At 39.1% G+C, this 24453-nt stretch overlaps 1 protein-coding gene across 1 annotated transcript in view; it reads right to left on the bottom strand.

The window, feature by feature from the left end:
• Positions 1-18738, bottom strand: part of CFAP58 (cilia and flagella associated protein 58) — a 56316-nt gene extending 37578 nt beyond the window's left edge. Inside the window, exons 1-9 of the mRNA XM_018068849.2 lie at positions 18658-18738; positions 16813-17094; positions 11696-11832; positions 9795-9951; positions 7602-7796; positions 5285-5422; positions 2985-3144; positions 2672-2754; positions 1300-1491 (exon numbers count right to left, since the gene is read on the bottom strand). Of these exons, the coding sequence (XP_017924338.1) occupies positions 1300-1491; positions 2672-2754; positions 2985-3144; positions 5285-5422; positions 7602-7796; positions 9795-9951; positions 11696-11832; positions 16813-17094; positions 18658-18666 (1353 nt within the window). The 5' untranslated portion in view covers positions 18667-18738. The remainder of the gene's footprint in view (positions 1-1299; positions 1492-2671; positions 2755-2984; positions 3145-5284; positions 5423-7601; positions 7797-9794; positions 9952-11695; positions 11833-16812; positions 17095-18657) is intronic.
• Positions 18739-24453: the final 5715 nt, after the last annotated feature.

Raw genomic sequence — 24453 nt, 5'->3', positions numbered from 1 at the left:
ACTTTCAGAGCCAGCATGGGTAAATCTTTGGACTTGGATGGGTTTGGCTCTTTACTGCTCTTACACAATTCCAAAGATGTGCAGCAAGCTCCTGCAAAGCCAAGTTAGTGGTAAATGGTGATGAATGGACATTGACTGGCCACAGAGTTACTGCCCATCAGTAGCTCATTCCCCACCAGCTGTGAAATGACTCTCATAGTTTTGCCACGCTCAAGTTGCATAGATCAAAGAGCAAACTCAAATATTACCTAGTTGATATAATAATCCTGATCCTATGTCCTTCTTCTACCCTATGTTTTGACTTGAAGGACAAGACTATTGTCTCACATACTTCTGTGCTCATACTTCTGCTCCTCACCTGTAAGCTGAGTCAGGAATTTAGTGAGCCAAGTCCTTTGGAAGCTTGCAGTCACAATGCAGGCATCATTATATAAACAGCTCAAGTGTCATAAGCCATTTACTGAGCCTCTGCCTTATAAGAAGTGACAGAAAATTTGCAACCAAAGTGGCAGGGGAAGAAAAGACAAAGTAAATAAGCAAACATTTGCCATTTTCACCCTCAAAATATTGTGGACAACCCTAACCAGAGCTACAAGAAAGAGCCTTGTAGTTCTGAGTGTTATGAATTACTCTCTGGCCCTAGTTTACAACGTTCCTAACTCATATCTATCCTGTTAGAAATGCACCATGAGGGAAAGATGCAAAATATGATTTTGCAACAAAGACAAATCTCACTTTCATGGAATACTATTTCCAAGGAAATGATGAGGTATTCCAGGCAATGGAGCATATACCATTCAAAAATGATTTAAAAGCCCCTAGTCACCTGAAGCTGGAAAGGATAACTTTAAAGTGGAAAGATAGCAAATAACTTGTGAGTTGAAACCACTTGAAAGCTAATCCCAGTAAATCAATTAGCTTCTTGGAGGGCTCTTCAATGTGATAGCAATTAATGGAAGAGGTTAAAATCATGTTTCTGAGTTTACTCCATCAGGAATAAATTTATACATAATAATGAGCAGCAGGCAACACAAATTTTATGCAGTGTTTCTCTGCAGTTGCTCCTGGAAAACTTGTATTTTGCAGAGTAGCTTGAACATGTTGAGATATTTTCACATACTTGGAGTAATCCTTCAAAATGCTAAGCCTCTTACAAAGATGTTGAGCACTGGCCTCAATTTTAGGACACTGGTAGTATGTAAAACAAGGTCCTTTGCAGATAAGACAGGACAATCAAAGAGTAATTGAGTTTTGAGAGTAGGACAGGAAAAAAACACTTGCACAAATAGCTGTTCCTACCTTCTCTTTGAGCTCACTGGTTTCATTGATGAAGCCATCTCTCTCCTTTTCCAATTGGTAAATAATCTTCCTTTGTTTCTGAGCTTCAATCTTATAATTTTGTATTTCTGCTTCCAAGTTCTGTTTTGACTGTTCATGGAGCTTCACCAAATTTATCTGCTTCTGAGTGGCATTTGTAGCCTTGATCAAGTTCTACAGAGAACAAAAAATAATGACTCTTGAGCTGAAAAGGCAATACTGTCACCACTATGACAAAAGCATGCCATTGTCAAAGTGGATTATGGACTTTCCAATGTTATTATCCGTTATCTAATTTGTTCAGTTGAAATACTTGAGCCTCAAATCTGATTTAAAAAACAAAATCTCTAGCACAGCTGCTAAATAGAGCTTTTTCTGATTTGCAGTTAAAACACTAGTGTCTGTTACAAGAAAAATTGATAGGATTGTTTACAAGTGGATATAACTAATGACCAGAAAAACCTTACCAGTTTTAAGGCATTCTGAATGCAAAGCATGCCAATAGCCATTAAATTAATAATAAAGCCAAATACTCTTCCTTCTCATGTATTAAATAGAAACGTCAAGGCAGAAAATAACTAAGCTTATCTTAAAATTATGCATAATGATTAAACAGAAAATATCGAGATATCATCTTTACAAAATCAGACTTCTGGTCTGACTTTAAACTTTCTTTCCCTATACAAAACAAGTATTTGTTACCTGCCAAATCTGAGCCTCTGCTATAGTCAAGACACAGGACAATGAACCTACACCAAATAAAGCACCTCAGAAATCATCTTTTGGCATTGAATTTAGTAGATTACACTTCAGGAATGCCCATAAACATGAGATGCTATCCTGCAGTACAAGAACCTTGGGCTGATAGGAAATGATCAGTGTGAGAAATGGACTTAAAAGCAAGGACTAGTACCAACATACCCTGACAAACTGCTACGTGGTGTAGCAGTTTGGTTTCTTTGGTTTCTTCCTTTACTAGCAAAGACTTAGTTTGCCTAGATTGATATCAAACTTCAAATGCTACAGAGTGCAAAAACACACTCTTTGGATGCAATGAACTCTTTGGATACCAAATAATGGGTTTGCAGTAAAGGTGAGCACATGTCATATTTTTTAAGTACTCGATGGTTTATATGTTTATATGTTAAAACTTAGAAATTTTCTGTGTGTTTACAGATACCACTACTATTTCAATGCACAGAAAAGAAGCAGTATGTGCAACTGCTAACAGAAATCTGAATAATAACTTAACGTTATGTCTTCCACAACATTTCTGTGGTGTTGTGAGTGTTTAAACTAAAGGTATTTTATTATCAAGCTATGAGGTTTATCAGTGCTACTAATACACACTCACCTGGTTTAGCATATCCCTTTCCCTCATAAGCCCATCTGTAGCTCTCTTGTCAATCTCTGACTGCTTTTTGGCTGATTCTAACTCTAGAGAAAAAGAGGAAAGAGAATAAATCCTGGGTTCAAAGTGTACAGCTGCTAAAAATGCAGAAACAACTCAGTGGACTTCTTTAAAAGCCTTGACTATGAACAGCTCTATGAGCTGTGAACATATTTTACAACCCTAGGTATCAGCTAATGATGTTAATACATATTTGGGTATCTAGAAAACTTATTAAAACTCAAAAGACAGACCCACCCATCTGTTAGGCACCTACCTTTCTCCAGTCTGGATATTTGATTTTTTAGCATGCCTTTTTCATTTTCTGCATCAACTTTTTGTTCCTCTGCAGCACGCAGCTTATTCTGGATAACATCTCTCGTTTTGTTCAGCTTTGAAATTTCAAGGCGCATCTGAGTTGCTTCATCTTCTCTCTCCTACAGAACAGCAACAAGGAGGGGGGAGAGAAAGCATCCATAGAAAGAAAGAAGAAAATGCTTTTGCACTTGGTATATATTTATTTCACAAAATTCAGGAAGTAAGCATATAAATGCTGTGAGTCACCTGCAAGAAGATAATTAGCTAATTGGACAATACTAAAAAAATTTTAAACAAAGCCAGCTAGGGAAAGGAAAATGATAATCCAATCTTACACTTAAGGGCTGAAGATGATCAATATAGAATCCCCAGCTAATCCCCAGCAAACCTCACACAGCACTACCCAATTAGTCCTGCAGACTAACTCCAGGCAGCTCTAATTTCCTTTGAAGTAATAGGCACAGTGACTGTGATAAGAAAGATATCTGTAGTGTGGTCTGACTGCATGTCCCTAAGTAGCAGGTGCACGTTATTCCCATCTCCTTTATAACCTATGTTTTTAAAGAAGAAGCAAAACATAGAGTTCATCTCATATGCTACACAACAGAGATAAAAATAATCAATCAAAACCCTGCATAACTGGTTACCAGGAAACACATCCAATAATCACAACAGGAATCAGTCTTTTTGCTTTTAAGAAGTAAATATAACTTCCTTGTATAATTCAGTGCCACTGTTGGGTTTTACAGCCATCACAGCCTATAGTGTTCCACTTACAGCCTCAGATACTGATTCTGTGAGATGGGGAATCCTGGTATGAAAGTATCCTCTGGGAGGATGTGAATCTCTTCAGTTTTTACTGACAATAACCTTCAAGAGATTTAAGAGTACCCTCACAGTTCATGTTGCCCAACACCACAGTGGAGGCATTCAGCACACTGCAGGATGAAACTGCAAACACAGTCCCTACAAAAACTGCATCTCACATCAGGACTAGGGCTCTCAGAAGCTTTAGCAATTGGCTTAGCTACTAACTGGGCAGTAGCTTCTATTTTTTTGTTCCCAGAAGTCCACGGGCATGACTTAAAAAGTTCCATCAACTTTTCTTGAAATCAGGATAAGATCATAGAATCAAAATCCTTTGACATTCTAGAGCCCCAAATGTAAGTCTCATTTGAGCACATTGTTTGTAAAGTTCTAAACAATTATGGTATTGGTAGAAGTAATGATAAAACTGCATAGCCCAGAAAAGACAGTAATTTTTTTTTCAAATAGGTAAGAAAAATATCCTTCAGTTTGCCTAATAAAATACAAGAGAAAACAAGCCATCCTCCATTTAAGATCCAAATCAGAGTCATCTGTGTTATATTAGTTATGAACTGAGCTTTTAATCTGTCAGTGGTTAGTTCATCATTCTGACTAAAAAGCTCTATTGGCAAACAAACTTTTTATGTAGGTGAATTCGTTATACTTGACTAAGACTCAATAAGAAATTATTTTCTACCTGGCTTTTCTCATGTTTAGTGTTTTAACCACAGTGATGATACATAATGCAAGATATGGTAGATAGATACACTTCCTTTTATCACAAGAGCTCTCAAAGTACCCTAAAAAGCACATGCAGGAATCATTTAATCCTTTTTCAACTGAAACTCACCTGCTTCTGAGTTCTATGAAATGACTGTTAAATAATGGGAAGTAAGGGAAGAAAACCATTTAGATCTGAAAGTAAACACCATCTTGGTTACTTATATTTAATTTCCTCTACTGTGGGAAGGGAAAATTTTAGTGTTGAAAGCAATTCCCTTCAGTGGAAGCCATCCAGAACACCTTCATTATAATATATTGACATTTTTCAATGGGTTTTGGCAAAATTCAGATTAGGTTAATCACTGTAAGAAAGTCACTGCTCTTATTTGAAAATCTCACAGTCGAACCTTATATTTGTCAAAAGGGTGACATGCCCTTTATGAACACAGTGTGTTGAGCATTTTGGTTTATGTGTTTTATGAAACACAGTGCCTCCAGCATTACTGGCCCTACACTGTCAGGTGAGATGCCTGGAAACTACCATGACCATGGTACTGCCATAGAAAGAATGGCACTAATTGTCAGGCACATCTACTCCTAAAAACTCCTCAGATTTCCTCCAAAACTGCCCATAAGGACAAGAACTGAAGTCATCCCTGTCCCCATCCATGGTAAGACTGTCATGGAAGTGATGCAGCTGATAGGATGGAGGTACCTTCTGGTACTTACCTTTAGTTGTGTTGTCTTCTGGCTGACATCCTTCATCACCTCATCAAACATCGCACTGTGCTGTTCATTTTCTTGCATGAGCTTCTGATTTTTCATCTTAAGTTGCTCAAGTTCCTTACTAGCTTTTTCATTCAAGTTCTGTTAGATTAAAGAACAATCCTATTAATTCTTTTAAATCTCATTACAATATCTGCATATACATGAAGACAGAACCTTCCATCTTCCCTGGAGATAAAAGCTGTTACAGATTGTTGTCTGCTTAAAAACCATTCTTCACTGCTGATGAAATTACTAATGTGAAATATGATACATGTTCACATTGACTAGGGGAAATTATCATTTTTAATGAATAACACATTCAGTATCTTTTTTTTTTTCTGGAAGCTTAGCAGGTCTCTATTGCAAGCGATAGATAAATATTTTACTTCTTATTAGGCATTTGGCAACCATCACGTAACACAACTTGCTACATATAATTACTGCAAAAGAGTATGAGATTCAAATTACTTCAATCATCAGAGGGCAGGGGACCTCTGTTTTATGAGCAAGCATCCTACATTAATATGCTGATAACATTTCTCTGGCTACATGGTTTGCTGAGACCAGGACACAAGTATTTTCCTCTTTAATTTGTCTTCAGTCAAACGTCTGGAACAGTGGTTTTGTGGTTTCTATAGAGAACATATTCTTCAATACTGGAGATACCAGTCTTTTCTTCTGCTTGATGGAACATCACTTGCAGATAGTACAGATACAAGTGAGGAAAGAACAACCATCATATTTTTCACTCCAATCATTAATGTGTGATAAACTGATGAAGCCGGTATGTATTATGCCCTTAAAAAAAAACAATAAAGGAGGAGAAGGAGAATCTAGTGTAAAAACAATGAATACTGTTTCTTGTGTTGTAAATGTCAGGATAACACTGTTTCAGTCAATCCTTTTTTGAGACTTGGACAGGGCTGGAATCAAGCTTATAGCAGCTGTATCAAACCACTATCACTGTCATGCAAGAACAGATATTTTATTAGAAACTTCATGGGAATAAGAGCAGGCATCACAGACAACTACAATTCAGCTGACAAACAATAACCCCATGACACTGCAATAGCTGTGTCCCTTTCTTTTGCAGATCTCTATCCTGACTCTTGCATAGTTGGGTAGCCTGTAGTTTGGACAGACTTCTAGGAAAAGACAATGCAGGGCCTCCACAGACACCTTCAAGCCAGCACAGGCAAATGCAGAAGTCTGGTTAATTAGCCCAGGCACAGCACTTTATGTGAACTGCTGGTTTCCAGGACAGTTTGGACAATTGAATGCCCCTAAAATCTGTGCTTTGAGTGGTTGAAAGGGACTATAAAAAGGGGGAAGAATGGAACAGAACGAGGAATTGTATATACAATGTGATTGTCATGGCAGATCATGGAGCTGCCCTCAAAAGCTGCATCAAATCAGTGATATTCAGAGAAATAATCAAGTCTTCTCTGTATCTCTTTATGTGAAGTATTTTACTAAGACTCTGTGTTGACAAAAAATTGGCACAGACCTCTTCACAATTTCAGGGACTAGAAGGGAAGAAAAAGCCATAAAAGTCATAAATTTACAAGATACACAAACTCACAAGGAAGTTTCCCTTGAGGTAGGACTGGTTTACAGGGATGAGATCTACCCTGCCATTTACTTAAATTGCTTCTCTGAGAGTTTCTCAAAGTCTGGGGGAAATGGGGAAATGGACTGAAAACCTGAAAATTCACACACTTGCAGAACACTATGTCAGGACATTTCCAGATAAAGTTTTTAGAAACAGAATGAGGAAAATCAATCAAAAAGGTTTATGAAGACAGTTCTCTGCCCTTTCACAAAACTCTACCGCAGGCTTGAAAGGTAGATAAAAAATATTGAGAAAAAGAAGAGAGAAGGGGATGGAGGTAAAATTTTTTACCAATGCCACTAGAGACAATCAATGGCAAAACTGGCAATACAGTCAGAAGTCCAGCCTGGCAGTCTTCTGTTACTATCACTAGATCATTCATGCTCTTCACGTCTCATTTGCTGTGATTTTTTTCAAGATGATCTCTAACAATACCATTGCAATCCACTACTGATTTCTGTGAGGAAATCTATCTGAAATTTGTCAGCAAGCTTTACATACTTATTTATTAGTAAATTAGTACTTATATAAAAACAAATATTTATTAAAATTTAATAACTTAAAATAATCTCCCTCCCTCTCCCTTCAGGAAAATCCATTTTCTACTTAATTAAACATATGACTCTATTCTTAGATCTGATGAATACAGTGTGCCATGTACCCTACCTTCTGCTCTCTAAGATGAACCTCCATTTTCAGTTGTTCCTCTTTGTTTCTCTCTATTTGCTGCTGTAAGTTCTGGATCTCATCTTGCTTTTTATCCATTTCAGCTAGAAGATTTGTCAGCTCAATCTCCATTTTTTCCTTCTTTCGAGCCTCTCGTAGTTCCTCATTCTGACGCAGCTGGATGTCTTGCTGAAGCTATATAATAATAGAGAAAACCATTTTAAGTTCTTCTGCCTGTGACTCAGGAAAACAAGTCCTCTCACCACTCTTACTATGCTTGATTTTGGAAACAACAGCTTCTGTATTACTGTACCCACTACTACACGGAATATGCCAGATCTCCTCAGAAATAATTATGTTCTCTAATGGTTGAACAAAAAATCCTGCATGAGGGAACCTATTTATTGATGACAAGAACTTGTTAAGCACCAGTCAGTTCACCCACACGGCAGGGTCTGATACAGTTCAGACATAGAAGTATTCCTCTGGAGATTCAGTGGCACTAATGTCTTTTCTGTTATAGGTGTTACTTTCTGAATGCAGCATTAAAATTAATGAGGGTTTGATGTTGTATTGCAAGGATTTTTACTTTTCTATCTCACCAGCAGAAACACTTATTACACTGATATTAAAGGAAAGAGAGACATGTCAGACCAGTGCTCATTTTCACAATTGATCTCAATGTTTCTGCTCTCAAAGTTCCTCTGTGGGAACTTTAAAAGAGGAGCTTTTTCTCACATTTAATAGACTGTCTTGTGACTTCTGCTCTCTCCCTCCCCAAAAATGTGATGGAGCAGAATCAGCAGAGAAGACACACAGGGGGCTGATCCAAATGGAAATACTCAAGTTCAGCAAGGACCAGTGATTGAAATATGTTCTTTGCTTAAGGATTCCTCCCCTCTGAGCTCACAGAGGAAAAGTTACCAGAACTGACAGGGTCTTCAACAGGATCTTCAAAAGGACATTGTCATCTAAGCAGTCTGAAGGGGAGAATAATTCCATACTGGGAGAATGGGAGGTGATTACAAATGCTGCAACAATCCTGTAAATTTAAGGGCTGATGAAGTGAGTATCAGAAGATTAAGGCTGACAAGATTCAACAGGTTGTGACAGGAGTTTCAATCCTCTCTCTTTTCTCCCATGTCCAAAATGCTGTCAAGAAAACACAGATTTTATATTCTTTTCTAATACATCCCCATTCATCCACTTTAGAAACAGAAACAAGTTCTGGGCATGAAACCTAGACTGATCATTACTTTCTTATTTGTGATTAATAAAAAACTGTAAGCCAAATGTTTTTGCTATCTCTTCTTTGTTCTTTGATTCTTTTCTGCTCCTCCTTTCTTCTGACGTCTTGTTCCAGCCCTTGCTTATATTCTGTTTTAAATTCTTTCATTCCTCATTATTATATTTTTATATTTGATGCATCAGAGTTCTGTATACCATCTTCCACCCTTTTCTACTTTCTCTCCATTCAATGGCTATTTTACAGATCCTCATCCTTCTGTATCTCTAGCTGCTATACACATTTAAAGGAAGCTATACATATTGATCACTAAAGAACAACTGTCTACTCAGATGGTCAGAAAAACAGAAAGCCTAACTTAAAGTCAAGATGGAATAAGACTGCTCTCCAGAGACACAGGTGGGGTGAAAAATTTCAGCTGAAGAACAGTAGGCCAGAATCAGTGTAAAGAAGAAAGGAGGAGCTCTCTAACCATTAGAAAAGTGAGGTTCTGGAAAAGTTTCCCAAATGGAGTAGTAGAGAAAATAACCTAATATTAAGTCAGAATTTGAAACAATCTTAAAAATTATGGTATTGCATCATATGGCAATCACTGCCAACAGCAAGGGTCTCCATTCCAGTCTATGTTCCAAGAAGCATAAGGATCTACAATCCAAAAACCACTGCACATCCCCAGTAAGAAAGATGACTCTGATTCAGGAAAAGCAACCTTGGCCTCATTCAGGGTATTGGGAAACTACAGAAGCAGCTGGTACATGACAATACACTTTGTAAAGGACACAGTGTGGAAGTACAGAAAAATCATTCACAACAGACTCCTTTCTGAGCACTCCTCATCTTTGAGATGTGAAAAAACAGGGACCATACTAGTCAATGGAGATAAATACAGGTGTGGAGAAAGGCTCAGGACAAAGCCTAAAAATTACTACCCAGTGATTGGTACAGACCTGCAGAACAGATTGCTCTGCCTCATTTTTTGCCTTCTCTGTTTCCTGCTGCTGCTCTGTGACTTCAGCAAGACTTTGACGTAACTTCACAACTTCTGACAACAGTTCATCTCGCTCCTTTGTTACCTCTTCTTGAAGTTCTAGCAGTTCCTCGACACTGGAAGGAAGAAAATAATAATCAGTGTCACAGGCCATTCCTGTTCTTCCTCCTATGCCAGAGCAAGACCCTTGTGAGAAACAAGAGTTTAAAAGTCATTTGTTTCATTTTAAACTCCTCTTGTATTGAGACTCTGGTGGTCAAGTGAATTATATGCTTTATCTACTGTGATACTCATCACCATCAACCAAGTCCAATAAATCACTCTTTCTTGTTATATCACATTCTCACGGGTATCAATAAAGCTTCAGTTTCCCAAAAAGGTAGCAGGAAACAAAATTCCCTCTTGTCTGCTCACTACAAAATTACTTAGGGACCAAAAATACCAGTGCCTCTGCAGTTCACCTGACTGGACACCTAATGAGGTCATGTCTTACAGGCACATAACGTAAGAATAAAACTGACTGTCTGTTTTGACACATTTACAATATGAAAGAAAGTCTAAGCCCTGTGGGTTCAAGCTCAACATAAAAAGCAGCCTTACAGTTCTAAAAGACAATAGGGTTTTCAGGGCTGAAATCCTGCAAAGGAGTTACCTCATCTCTTGGCCTTGTCCCTGGGCAGGGTATTTAAGCATGGAACTGAGGGCAATACAGAAAGAACTTCAAGAAGAAATTGTAAGTAGGCAGGTCTCAGCAGCCTGAGCAGAGCTGGAAACAGGAGTGAGGTGTTGGCAAAGTAATGGCTCCTGCCTCTTGCAAGAAAATGCAAACAGCAGCCACAGAGAGATGCCTTTAGGGAAAGTTACACAAGGGAAGACTGAATGACCAAGCCTTTAGGTCCAAAGAAATGTGTTAAAGAGGTTCAGAACATTTCAGGGACAAATGGTGAAAGAATGGACTTCTCATGGACCCAGGTGGTCTACTGCTGGCATGTTCCTTGGAGGGGAAGTGTTTGAGCACACTGAAGACCTTGCTCACAGACACAAGTTGCTTTTCTGCAGCCTGGATATACAGTGCATGAAGAGATGAGCATGCCCCATATATATCCCATATGTATAATACAAATAAATACCTTTAACTGTGTCAAGCCATAACCAGCAGGGCCAACCATCAGTAATTTCAACAGAAAGTGCACAGGTCACAGGGTCAATACACTTAATCTCATATTTGAGTTTACATTAATCTTACAGCAATAAGAAGAGTCTGAGGACCTGATACTACAAACAGTAGAATTTGGAGGGCTTCTGAGCAGCTTGAGGATGATTATTATTTGCACACTGTAGTGGTTAGAGTCTCCACCTCAGACTATGCCTCTCTATGCAAAAGTATTTGGTTTAAAAAAACCCAAACATAATCTTCAAAGTGTATACAAACAAGAACACAGACAGTGCTAATGCCTTATAACAAAGCTAGGAACAGAGAAGAAATCAACTCTCCCGCTTCCTTGACTTGACCTTGCTGCTGTAAAATGTGAAAATGTTGACAGTATCCTATTCTCTAAGACAAAGTATGCTGAAATGCTAGTCAGATAAAACAATATCACATATACTGAGAAAGTGCATAATATTGATTTTTATTTGATCTCTCAGTTTAATCCAATGCTGAATGAACTCACTCAGAGCCTGATTCTGTACTTGCTCACTGCATAAACACATGGACAAATAAATGTGTATTCATGAGAAAAGTAAAAGGCAGAAAAGATCTCTCTCTTTTTTAGTATCTTTGTAGGGTTTAAATGGCTTAATAATGGCAGAATGATAGAAAATCAAATTAGGTTTTCCCTCTTCCTGAGGAAAACTTACTTGTACTCCTGTCCAGCTCTTTCCTTCATTAAATTATTTAGGCGTGCGATTTCCTTTTGCAGTGAATGAATTGTTTCCTTTGTTTTCTGTTCCTTCTCATAGGCTGTATCCACCATTTTCCAGGACTTTTCAAGCTCCTAGGAACAAAATGGAAAACAATTACATAAATTATTTTGTGTTTAAAATTAACCACAAACTAAAAATTAATTGCCTTGCATTTTGGTTAGCTGAGAAAATAGGTTTTTGTGTCTTTTCATGCTTAGGTTCCCAATAGTTCCCTTAATTGGTTATCTTTTTTGGGGGTGAGGGCATAGCAAACATTTTGAGCCATTCAGGCTATGTCAGTTTACATCACAAAAGCTCTAATACATTTTATTTAACACACAGATCTGAGCATTATCAAATCTCACTCTACGAGGCTTTGATCATGTGAGTACCACTAATATCTAAAAATTTACTGAAAATTCAGTGCCCACAAAGGTACCACCTACTTAAATAGCTCATGTCTGTAAAAGTCTTACTAGCTGTTAGGACAGTGAACATCTAATTTGATTTGGATGAGAAAAAGATGTTACTTGACTTTTCTGTCTCTTTGTTCATCTTCATCTGTGAAGACGTAGCGTATTTTGATTTTAACTACATATTTAGACAAGCCACAACTCCTATGCCAAATTTCAGCACATGGAGTTACTTGAATGACAGATTTCTGTGCCTCTCACAAGTCTACGGTTTGATATCCGCAAACAGCATAGGGGAGGAGGGTTCACTTAATTTTTTAACTTCCCCTGCATTTCTCTCCCTTGGATCAGATCCTTATGAATCAAAAACAAGGCTTACTCCTTGCCAGGTTCAAACCAAGCTCCCACCACTTCTGGAATCCTGTGCTAAAAAAAAAGCATAGATTTAGAAAGCGACTGGACTGGAAGGAAAGTTCCCGAAGACTCAGTAAATAATGAAGACACCACTTTTGTCCCTGAGCTGCAAATCACAGCACGATGTTCCCTCTTTCACACTCTTTTGTCAGCTGGCTCCTAGTGGAGTTCTGGACTTGACAGATTTGTACAGATTTAGACCCCAAGTGTGGCTGTGCAGTTCTCCATTAGCTTCAGGGTCTCCCCAGGGAGAGCTAAACAGAAACAGCATTACATCAGGCCATGATATCCCTTTCAACTCCTGCTTGCATCATATGAAGTTGAGGCAGGGAAAAAATATTTTTAAAACCACCTCCACAATGAAGAAAATAAAATAATTTAATTTATATCAAATTGTTTACAGAATTATTTATTTTACTGAACATCTCTGATCCTACAAAAACCTCTATATAACATGAAACTCTAAATTATGACACCTATATTATGGTATGTTGTTAATATATTTATTGGACCATTAAAGACCAAATAAATGTAATATTTAGCTGTTTACTGCCTAAATTAAAAATTCAAGTTATCAAACCAGCAGAAGTAACAGGCTACCAGATTTTTCTGAAAAGATTATACAAAATAAAACATCTGCAGCCTCTTCAAACTGCAGAGGGAATATATTTTCATTTTATTTATTCAACTAGTTCAGCATATCCAAATTTGGGAAACCATCTGGAACTTAATGATCAGGAATGTTTGCTCTTCTTTTTTTTCCCCCCAATCTATTAATAAGAGTTAAATGGTGGGCTTTACTTGTTCAGAAATTCTGAAAGAAATTTTAGTCAATTAAATTCACTATCTACAAGCAGTATTTTCATTACTTAATAAATTACTTAGTTCAAAATTTAGTTTGAAAAATGTGCTTTTTCACTTAAGTATCAAGCATATTTAAATAGTTTTAAATACTAAAGTCAATTTGTCTTATACATTTTGAATTCTAATTTGCATTCAAATGCAGCAATGATCACACATAAAGGATTAAGTATAATCTAGTAAATAATACATTTATCATTGATTATTATCTTACATAAAAATGTTCAATTATGAAATTTAAATAAATGCATGCTAGACTGAAATAATGGCATGAAGACATAGTGCATCATGTTGTATAGCAGAGAAGCATAAAATATAACTGTAAATAAATATGTTTCAGATTTTTCAACCAATAAGAGGCAACCATCCTTTCCCTATAAAAACGCAAATTGAAAGTAAAATTAAAGCTGATTACTTAAATCAAAGCTTCCTGATGGCTGATTAGACTGTGATTAAAATTGGTGAATTAAATCATTACGATGGGAGTTATGGGGGATAGAACTGGGGAATAAAATCAATATGCTCTCTGAGAGGCTCTACTGGCTTCAGTGAGTATTTTGTTCTGGTATTTGCAAAAGTGATCCCCTGAAGTCAATAAGGCCATTCAGATAAGCAGTGATTTCAGGTCTCCCTAAGGTGTGCTTTTTGAACGTCATCTTACTTTTGATGTGCAAAACCAATTCTATTGAATTTGTATTGATAATACCAATATTTATCAACAAATTTAGGAAGCACAGGTAATGGCCCCATTATTAATCAAAATTTAAATACAAATTTGCTACAGACTTCAGCATCAGCAAAATTGGGTTTTGTTGTAGTTGCTTCTTCGTTGTGTCTTTTACTGTGAAAAGCAGATCAACAGATCCTTTAACTCCAAAAGTAAAGAGGAGGAAATTTGATGAAGGAAGCCTTCACTGAAAAAATATTCCCATTGTTACTCAGTGGAGAGGGGAACTGAAAGACTGCAAGTGTATCAGTAACACTGAGTAACTGCAGTACTCTGTTGGGTAACATGCTTGGCAGTCTGCTGCATAATTAAAGAATGAAGTACACTGAATATTTGCCGTTAGAATCATTCAAAAATTTTTGGAGAAGTACTGAACTCTGGAACTTGCCTTACTTTATTTTCATTAAATACCCCAAACATCAGTTTCATTGCTCAGAAACTGAGAATTAATGAAATGCTTTCTTAGTATATTGGATTGATATGCCTGGAAATTGAAAAGTTGGTAATTCCAAGCAGGGCAGTACAAGCTTCTATAAATTCCCCTTCTAGCATTCTTCCAGTGCAGACTCACAGATCAGTATCCCTACCCATGAAAAACAGAATTGTAGTTCCTTCTTGATTAGCTTGGCCCTTTGCTCCTTTGATAGGACTTTAAACAGCAGACTGTTATGTCCAGTTTATTAAAACTACAAAACAGAGCCCTGAACAACCACCAGACAATAGTTAACAGCTATTGATTATTACTGACCTGAGTCCCACCAGCCACTGATCTGTGTGGTTAACCCCTGCCCCAAACAAACCCCACTGATTAAAACCAGGCTTTCACATGGAGAAAAATTTTGCTTCTGTAACTTTTATTCATATATGAAACAGTGATCTAGAAGAGGAAGGCTGTGCTCCTGTTACCCTAATGACCCATCAAGTCACTGAGATTTAGGGCCTTAATTTGAAGAAACTATGCCATTTTTACAGGAACAGTACCATCAGGATTATTTTATCATTTATAAATAATTAAATTGTGGGACAGATTGTTTAATTTAGCACTGAAGAATATCATCTTGGCTACTTTAGCACTTCAACTTCTCTCAACATGTATCTTGTGAAACACTTTTTTTGAATATTAGTAAGATTGCAGTGAAATTCTAGAGCTGTAATAGAAATTCCCTTCAGAAAGGAGAATAACATGGAATATGAAGGGTATACCAAGAACATTTTAAATTATATCCAAATAATTTCTGAACATTTAAGAGAAAGACTAATTCTCATAACCAAACTGAAAAAGTATCAGTGCTGTATACTAGACTCACAGTAAGCCACTAGAATTGAAATGTCACATGTGCATTGCAAATAATTTCTAACAGGATCATATTGTCAAGCAGCTTTTTCATTAGAAAATCTCTTAATGGGTCCAAGAGTAGGCAGTATGGTGAAGCCATACCCTGTCTGAGCTTTAAATTAGCTGCTGAAGTTGGAAAGGCTCTTATTTGCCCAACACTTCTGCTCCTCAGTTTTATGATGTTACTAAGACAATGTCTCAGCTTGGGAACATCTTGAAGGATCACCTCTGCTACTGTTCACGTGCCGAGTATTGCCACGTAATAGCAGAAAGAAAATTAGAAGGATCATTGTGGTTCCTGACGCTCATCTACCAGATTTTGATCAGAAGCAGTTAACATCAACAAAATTTTCTACACGTTTCCTCCTCCTTGAGGAGGCTCTGAGCAGTACCATGGGTTTGCAAGCTGCAGCCATAGGATGACAGCGCTGCTATTTCTGTTTACTCTAAGTGTATTTTCTTCCTAATTCTAAGGACAAGAAACTTCATTTCAAAGAACTTCTATTTCTGTAGTGCTCATAAATCACTCTGGATTGCTACACTGAATTTATTTTACTGGAACAAAACACTTTAGTGTAAGGCACGGAGGCTTCTCAAGTAAATGCTAAATTAAATGCTGTCTAGGTATCACAGGCTAAGTCTTTAAACCATCAGAATGTGAGAAGTTCCAAATACAGACTTCTGATCATTTGGCAGCTTTAGGTTTCTGATGGTCAAAACTCACTGTAAGCCTAAAAAAACCATCATATATTTTCAGTGAGCCAAGCACTTTGATTTGACAGAGTTCAAATCAGTAATAATAAAGAACACATCCAAGTAAATTAATAAAATAACACTGAAATGCTACATAGGACTCCTTTTCAAAAACACTGTGAAACATTAATTTATATGAGTTGTCACTTCCCTGGCCTAAAATCCATATTTCAGCAAGAAGTAGATTTTTTCTGTTCTGGAAATAGTTAACATGCAAGAAGCCCTTCAAAAGTATTAATGAATTAACAAACTGTGTATTAAGTTGAAAATGCGCTATTTTACAGAGGGAAAGCTTAAACAAAATCTATTTGTGAGTATTTGAAAGCTGATGAAGTTGGTTTAGTGCAAATAAATGCAGAATTAGACTGAGACCTGTAAAAACACCAGGATGAGAAAACAAAGCAGTTTGTAGCAAAGCAGAGGTTAAACACCTGGAGATGCCAGCTCTATTTTTCATTCTTCAGCTAGTTCTCCACATAAAACAAAAGTGTTCTTGTAGGTGCTTTTCACATTATCATGTTTTTCATTAACAATTTCAGAACATATTTCATTTTATTCAAAACTTTACCGTCTTCAGTGATGATATAGTTTCCTCATCATCTTTAGAGAGCTTTGTGAGCACTGCTACTTTAGATGACTTCTCCACAAGCTCAGCACTCAGCTTCCTGCATTTGCCCATGAGATGCTTTTCATTTTCACGAGACTTCTTCATAACAGCAAGGAGCTTCTCATATTCCAAACGGAACTGTTCCAGAGCTTCATCTCTCTTAAGCAGACTGATGAATTCTTGGGAGTCTTTTTCCAGTGCTTCGAAGGCACTTTCTTCTAGATATGGTTTGTCAGACTTTTCCTGAGTGAAATAAGGTAATCAACAAATCGGAGGAATTCAACATCTCACTTATGACCCCAGAATATAAAAAAGTAATATACTGAGTGGGTAACAGCTACTAAGAAATCAGGACAAAATTTTCTGTAATAACAGTTCTTTTGCTAACATGATATGCATGTTGCAGGCTATTTTTCAAACACATCTCCCCTGATTTTACTGAAATAACCTGTGCTTTAACAGTCAGACTTCTTGTAATTGAGTCCCACAACTGCTTTAAAGATAAGTCTACAAAACACCATCACTGTGATAGCATTTGAATAATGCATCAACCATTGAGGAATTTTAGTATTTTAGTCTCAGGTCTGCCCAGTTCTCTTCCCTCTAAAGTTTGATTAGTTTATGCTTTCCATGCAAATAGTGCCAGTAAATCACTTGTCGACAAGTGTATCTGAAAGCTTCAGTAATGACAATGCAAGCCAGTCCTTCCTCTGCAGGAAATACTACTGTTAAATCTTTCACAGAGGACATATCTCAGAGGTGGTCTCACTTGGACAGGAAAGCAGCTCTCCTGTTAGCACAGCCATGGTGAGTCCCCCTCCCAAAAGACAGGTAATGAAATACACAGTTCCCACAACCATAAAAATTGCCCCTTATGACTTGAAATAAAGGTCAGGCCATGCAACACATTGAGGTAGAGAGACCAGTTCCATGTGCTCCTCCTCGCCAAGACTCTGGCTTGGGGTGTCTTCTTCTGTCAGAAACTTTAGTGGGAAAACCACAGCTAGCACAGAAGGGCAGTCTGCAGTGTGAGGCTGAAATTTAGTGCCTCCTCCCCTCAAGCCTGCTCTGGGACTCACAGGTTTCTTCTTATTTCATCCTCCTCTCCAAACCACAGAATCATAGAATCACAGAATGGTTTGGTTTGGAAGGGACCTCGAAGATCATCTCATTTCAACCCCCACGCCATGGGCAGGGACACCTTTCACTAGACCAGGTCGCTCAGAGCTCCATCCAGCCTGGAGCTGAACACTTCCAGGGATGGGGCATCCACATCTTCTCTGGGCAACCTATTCCAGTGCCTCACCGCCCTCACAATAAAGAATTTTCTCTTAATATCTAATCCAATAATCTAATCTAATATCTATCTAAACCCACTCACTTTCAGTTTGAATCCATTCCCCCTTGTCCTGTCACTCTATGCTCTTGTGTAAAGTCCCTCTCCAGCTTTCTTGTAGGCTCCCTTCAGCTACTTCAGTTTTGATCCTGTTTACGTTTGTGATCGTAAATAGAGTTGAGTGGCAATAAACGGGGCGGCAGGGGGCGAAATAACACCTACGATCTTAAATGTAGCAGCTGTTCCTAAGATACAAGTGCTGTTACTGCCTACGTACAAGTAGGCTAATTGCTCTTGCTTTCAACGCAGGACATAACTGAGCTCTGCTCACACGGGTAACCCCTACACATAAACATGGCTTATGGATACAGATGATGCACAGGTGATGTTGTTGGGCTTATCCTGAGCTACAGCCTTCATCCTATCCAAACAAGGGGCGGGGAAGGGAGGAGGCAGAGGTTACAGGTTACCTCAGCCATGCTGCCGGCGGGCGGGGACAGCGAGGCTCGGGGCTGAGGGTCGGTGCCGATGGCTGTGGCTGTGGCTGTGGCGGTGGCGATTGCCATTGCCGATAGCCGGCCCGGGGCCCGGCTGGTTTTGCCGGTGGCTGTGGCGGTGCCGGTGGCTGGCGTGCCGGGGCTGTGGCGGTGCCGCGTGCGTTGTGCGATGCCGATGTGCCGGCCCGGGGCCCGGCGGTGCCGAGCCGCGGCTGAGCAGCGAACCTCGCGTCGTTCGTAGCAACGGGCGGCGGCTGCGGGCGGTGGCCGGGTCGGCCCCCGGGGCTGCTCCCCGGCCATGGCCCCGTCACCCCGCGCCCGAAGCGTGCATTTTCCTCCCAGGGCTGGCCATCTTGCTGTTGGAGTTCAGTCGGGGTTTTTTAACCAAGGACACCGAGCACTGTTTGCCCTCCTATTCGAAAGGCTCGGAGCTGCTCCCCGAGGCAGCAGGATGGAGCAGCTCAGTCAGAGAATTACAGAATTGTTGGGGCTGGAAGGGACTTTTGGAGATCATCCCGTCCAACCTCCCTGCCGTGACAGGGTCACCTGGAGCAGGTGACACAGGAACGTGTCCAGGTGGGTTTTGAATGTCTCCAGAGAGGGAAGCTCCACACCCTGCCTGGGCAGCGTGTCCCATTGCTCTGCCACCCTCAGTGTGCAGTTCTTCCTCATATTGAGGTGGAACTTCTTGTGTTTTAGTTTATGGCCATTGCTCCTCGTACTGTCACTGGACACCACCAAAAAGAGTCTGTCACCATCCTCTTGGCACCTGACTTTGAGATTTAGATGCACTGATGAGATCCCCTCTGTGTCTTCTCCACACTAAACAGACTCAGCTCCCACAGTCTTTCCTCATATGAGAGATCTCCAGACCCCTCATCGTCTTTGTGGCTTCCGCTGGACCCTTTCCAGTATCTCATTATCTTTCTTGTACTGAGTATGCTTGACACAGGGTCCTGTGAAAGGTGATAAACAGAGATTTGTGCAGTTTTGGGAGGACAAATCATAGAACCACAAAATGGTTTAAGTTGGAAGGGACCTTTAAAGTCATCTCGCTCCAACCTCCCTGCCATGGGCAGAGAATTCCACTAGACCAGGTTATTCAGAACACATCCAGTGTGTGTCCAAAAATTATATCCATTTATTGAGGCATTCCCACGAGCTTCCTGGTCCAGTTGGAGATGTCCCTGTTCATTCCAGAGGGGTTGGACTAGAAGACCTTTAAAGACCCTTTCCAATCCAAACTATTCTATGATTCTACTCTACGTTTTTCAAACTCCTGGTGATTTGTGTCCTGTTAGACTCTGTAAGGGTGACTGTTTAGGCTGGTCTTCATGATAACTTCCATTTGAGCTAAATTAATTCAAACTCTACAAGTTCACCCTCATGGTAGCTGCAACTCTAACTGCAGTGCAGACACAGTAGGGTGACTGTGTTAGGAGTCTGTGGTAACTCGTGCTAAAGCCCATTTTTGATAAGCCAGTCATCGTGCCTTAAAACAAGACTACTCGTAACACATAGTGGAACCATTAAGTTGGAACCAGGACAAGACTCAAATGGTCATATTGAATTCATTCCACAACAATTAATATTAACAACAGAATGCCTTGACAGCTTCGTGACCAAAGAGCTGCACTGACACTCAAGAGGACACTGGGGTTTCTGACCTTAGCAAGAATTTACTGTAACTTGGGACCAGCCACTTAAAATTAAATTCCTTATTGAGGTGGAAATAACCACATCTGCCATCCTGCAATGGTGCTGGACTGTCATGGTTATAAATGATGCCCTGGTGTCATAGAGAGAATCTCTAGACAGAGTGGAGCTCTTCAAGTGGGATCGCTTTTTAACACTCCCTTTTAAGCTGAGCCTATGTTCCCAGCTCTGCAAAAACCTTTTTGCCAGTAAGAGCAAAAACCTCAGACTGCCACAGAAAAAATAAAAAAAAAAATCAACTTAAATAAAAACAAATAAACTTAAATAAAAACAAATAAATCTCCGGTAATAGCAGGGACAAGCCAGACCTCGTAAGTTTCAGTTCATTGACAAGATTGTTATTTATTTCCCTATCTGACTTTGTTCAAGAGACACACATACTTTATAACTAAGTATAAATTATATATCTCCATATTCTTATGCTGGTAAATAAGCAGAATCACCTGTTTCACCAGCTGCATAAAAGAGAGTTTTGCATCAGTGGGGTGTGTTGGTGTGCATGCAGAAAGGGTTACTAGAGAAGAAATGTTTTCTCACTCATTTATTTGAGGTCACAACCCTCATGCAGTTAATTTAATGCATGTTTCAAACTGTAGTGGCATGAAAATGATAAGCCATCACTTCCTGAATGTAAGGATTTATGAGCTACTGCAGAGATATAAATAAATAGAGTAAAATCTCATCATAAGATGACCCAGGAGAATGTAAGCCATTTGGGGCAGGGACCATGACAGTACATGTCTTGTGGAAAGCATAAAAGGAACCTTATGGGCACTGGAAGGTAAGGATAAGGAGAATTGATAAGGAAAGCCCGGCAGCAGGATTTGGAGTGTTTCCTCCCACATCCGCTGCTGTGAGGAGACGTCAGGAGGCGGCAGCACCGCACCACCACCGTGATCGCTGAACTGCCCCGCACAGCTGCTCCCAACCCCGGCCGAGAGACGCCTTACAAACCTTAATTATTACATGGAGATACAACGGTGGGGTGAACATGTGCTCATGGATCAGGTTCTGCATTTGAATACAGTTTTGCTCAGTTTACTCAGATAATATTATTAATGGGAGATTACCTCTAAGGAAAGGAAAATTTATCTACCGATTTACTAATTAAAATATTGTTTTATATATATTACAAATACGTTACATAAATATCACTTAATCTAACTGCAAGTCTTGTAATTTTCCCAGCGATATGGAAATCCATCAGAACCTCGTGGCCTCAGTGACACTGCAGACACAGTCTGTGGGCTGACATCCTGGGACATACCCTGGGAGCCAGATTGCCTTCTCAGAGTTACATCAGTTTTGCAGCATTAAAAGGAACAAACTTCTTTTTCTCCAGTGACAAGGAAACACTTGTGGTCCTTGATTACTTACTAGCTGATATTTTTACTATATTCTTTTTGAATGTCCTCTCCACCTGTTATTTTCAAACTTAATCATAGTTTTATAATGTGAACAGTTGTTCAGTTTAAATTGGATTGAGACTTTCTGCTTTGTTCATAAAGATGATGCAACAGATCTCAAATAACAGAAACCTTTGATCACACTTGGCACTAGAGTTGAGCCACTGATCTCAAGAGAAGGAAACACTTCCATTTCCGTAAAAAGTTAAATCACATGAACGTTTCAATTAACAGAAACACCCAAGTAAAGAGGTTCATTAGTTCAGAGACAGAAGCTAAAGCTGACAAGTGGTCTGTGTATAATGTACAAATACATGCTCTACATAAAAAATTAAATAGATGACAGTTATGGAAAGTAAATAAAATTATTTCGATAATTCTGAAACTAAGATGAACTTGCTGTTCTCCATTATGGTTTGAAACTGCAGAACAGTTTTCCATCCCTGTTTTTCCTCCCAGTTCTGAAACTGGGATTACTATGGCCTGCCATGCTTATTAGAAAATTCCTCTCTTCTACCCTTCTCCAAACCAAACACAGGGATTCTCAGATCGCTGGAGGAAAGCAGTGCTCTGCAGATCACCATCACTGCCCACTGTGGGGTCTTACCACCACCAGTAGTATGGTTTATGCTACCAATCTGGCCTTCTTCCTACATATTTGGAGAAATGGTGTGGCAGAAGTGACCCCCACCCATCCTGGTTGCCCAGCAGCATTAATCCCTGGAGAGGCTATAAAGGAAAGCCTACAAGGTAACATAAACATACTTGGCCCTGCACCCTGCACAGGTTTCTTCAGTCCTCAATTTCCATTACCTGCTTACCAGTTCTTATCCATGGCTGTCTTCCCAATCATGAACATCTGGATCTATTTAAAAATTAGTTTCAAATATGTCTAGAATCATCATGTATTCATTAGCAGAAACAACTTCTACCCCATGCTTTCTAACAGCCTTTCGGTTCCAGCAGCAGAATCTCTTATTCCTATTCCTCTCACATTTTATTCTTCAGCCTTTTAATTCTCAGCCACCATATGTTCCCATAGATGAAAAACTGGTCTGGGATTTTTCACTATTTGACACTTGACTCCTCTGGGAGGAAGAGGCTATTAAAAAAAACTCTTTAATACTCAGAGAAGTCTGTAGAAATCACAGCAATAAAAGATGTTTATAAGGTCAAGTGTAGGGGGTAGATGAGGACACCATATGGTGAGCTGTGAGAAGGGGATCCTGTCTCCCTGCATATTTCCGTGCATGATAGCTACGAAGTGTGAAATGGTGGAAGAGAGTCCCCCTACCCCTTCTTGATCTGCTCATGCTTCTACTCTGCTGAGTCATGCTGAGCTGTGCTGCTGCAGATTCCTTTCGGTTTACACGAGGTGGGGCGTCAGCAAGGCCTGACAAGAGCAAGATTATCATCCCTGCTTTCTTTGTGTTTGAGTGTTAACATAATCCCTCCGTGTGCTCCAAACTAGCAGCTGTCTCCTGTTTTTTTTATTTAGTGCTCATAATGGTTTAAGGAAATATTGCTAGTTTTGTAATGAATTAGAAATACTACTGGAAAGAATAAAATAATTCCTCAATCTTCTAACATGTCTGAAAGCAGCTGAGAAAGATACCTAGAAATTAACTCTCAGCCCAAATCTTGCTCTTGTCCTGCACCTGCTGATGGGATCTTAGAGTTCATTTTAGAAATAATATTATTATATCTAATTTCTGCTGCAGTAGCAGCCACATCACAGAGCCACACGTTAAGTCCCAGTGTGCAAAGAACCATGATACTGTTACTCCAGTGCTCACAGCTTCAGGTCCTGCCCAGCATGTGAGTAAGGTTAGCGGAGCTTGGCTCATTATCAAATAAATTACTACCTTTAGCAAGATAATGATCTCAAACCTTCTGCAGTGCAGCAATACTCAACCAATGAATCATGTTCTAGAGTTGTCAGGATATGTGTTTCGAGCTTTCTCGCCTCTTTCAGATTGATGAACTGCATAAAAAATAAACTAATACAAATCAAATTAATTTGTCTTGGTTTGACTTTTCCATTTACATGTATTGTATTGTTATCATAATTTTATACCATCTTAGGTGGCACAGAAAGTAGATCCTGAATGAGATGGTGGATATGTAATATAATCTATTGGGATGTGAGTCTTCCTTTGAAAAATGTTTAGGTCTTTCCCCTGTATCCCAGAGAAATTTTGCAGATGCATGTAAATGATAGTCACTGTAACCCATAGTGATTTGTATTGTCCAGTGTGTATTTCTATACATATACATCAGTAATTACTACCTTGTTGGGCTTTATACAGGTGATATTTAATAGGCATTTTCCCTTGGCTTAGGTGATGAATAGCTGAGATCCTGGTGAAGAAGCTGTTTTCTCTCTTCCTGCTGCTGTGAAGTTCCCAGGGGAAATAAATAATGCACAAGACAGGCTGAGTCCTGCAGCATAGAAGTGGGGAGATTTCAATATTGCTCTTGCTGGAGATGATTTCCATAGATTAGGGCATATGACGAAGAAATGTACTAACAACACCCAGGTTGCTAATCAACCTGAATAAACTTGATTCGGACACTAAGGAAATAATACCTATACACACAAATTTAAAAACACAAAGCCTTTGAGTAACATTAAAACTGTTACTTA

The sequence above is a fragment of the Manacus vitellinus genome, unplaced genomic scaffold (genome assembly GCF_001715985.3).
Source record: "Manacus vitellinus isolate BGI_N305 unplaced genomic scaffold, ASM171598v3 scaffold_15_pilon, whole genome shotgun sequence".
Taxonomy (NCBI): Eukaryota; Metazoa; Chordata; class Aves; order Passeriformes; family Pipridae; genus Manacus; species Manacus vitellinus.
This window is presented reverse-complemented; position numbering and strand designations above follow the sequence as displayed.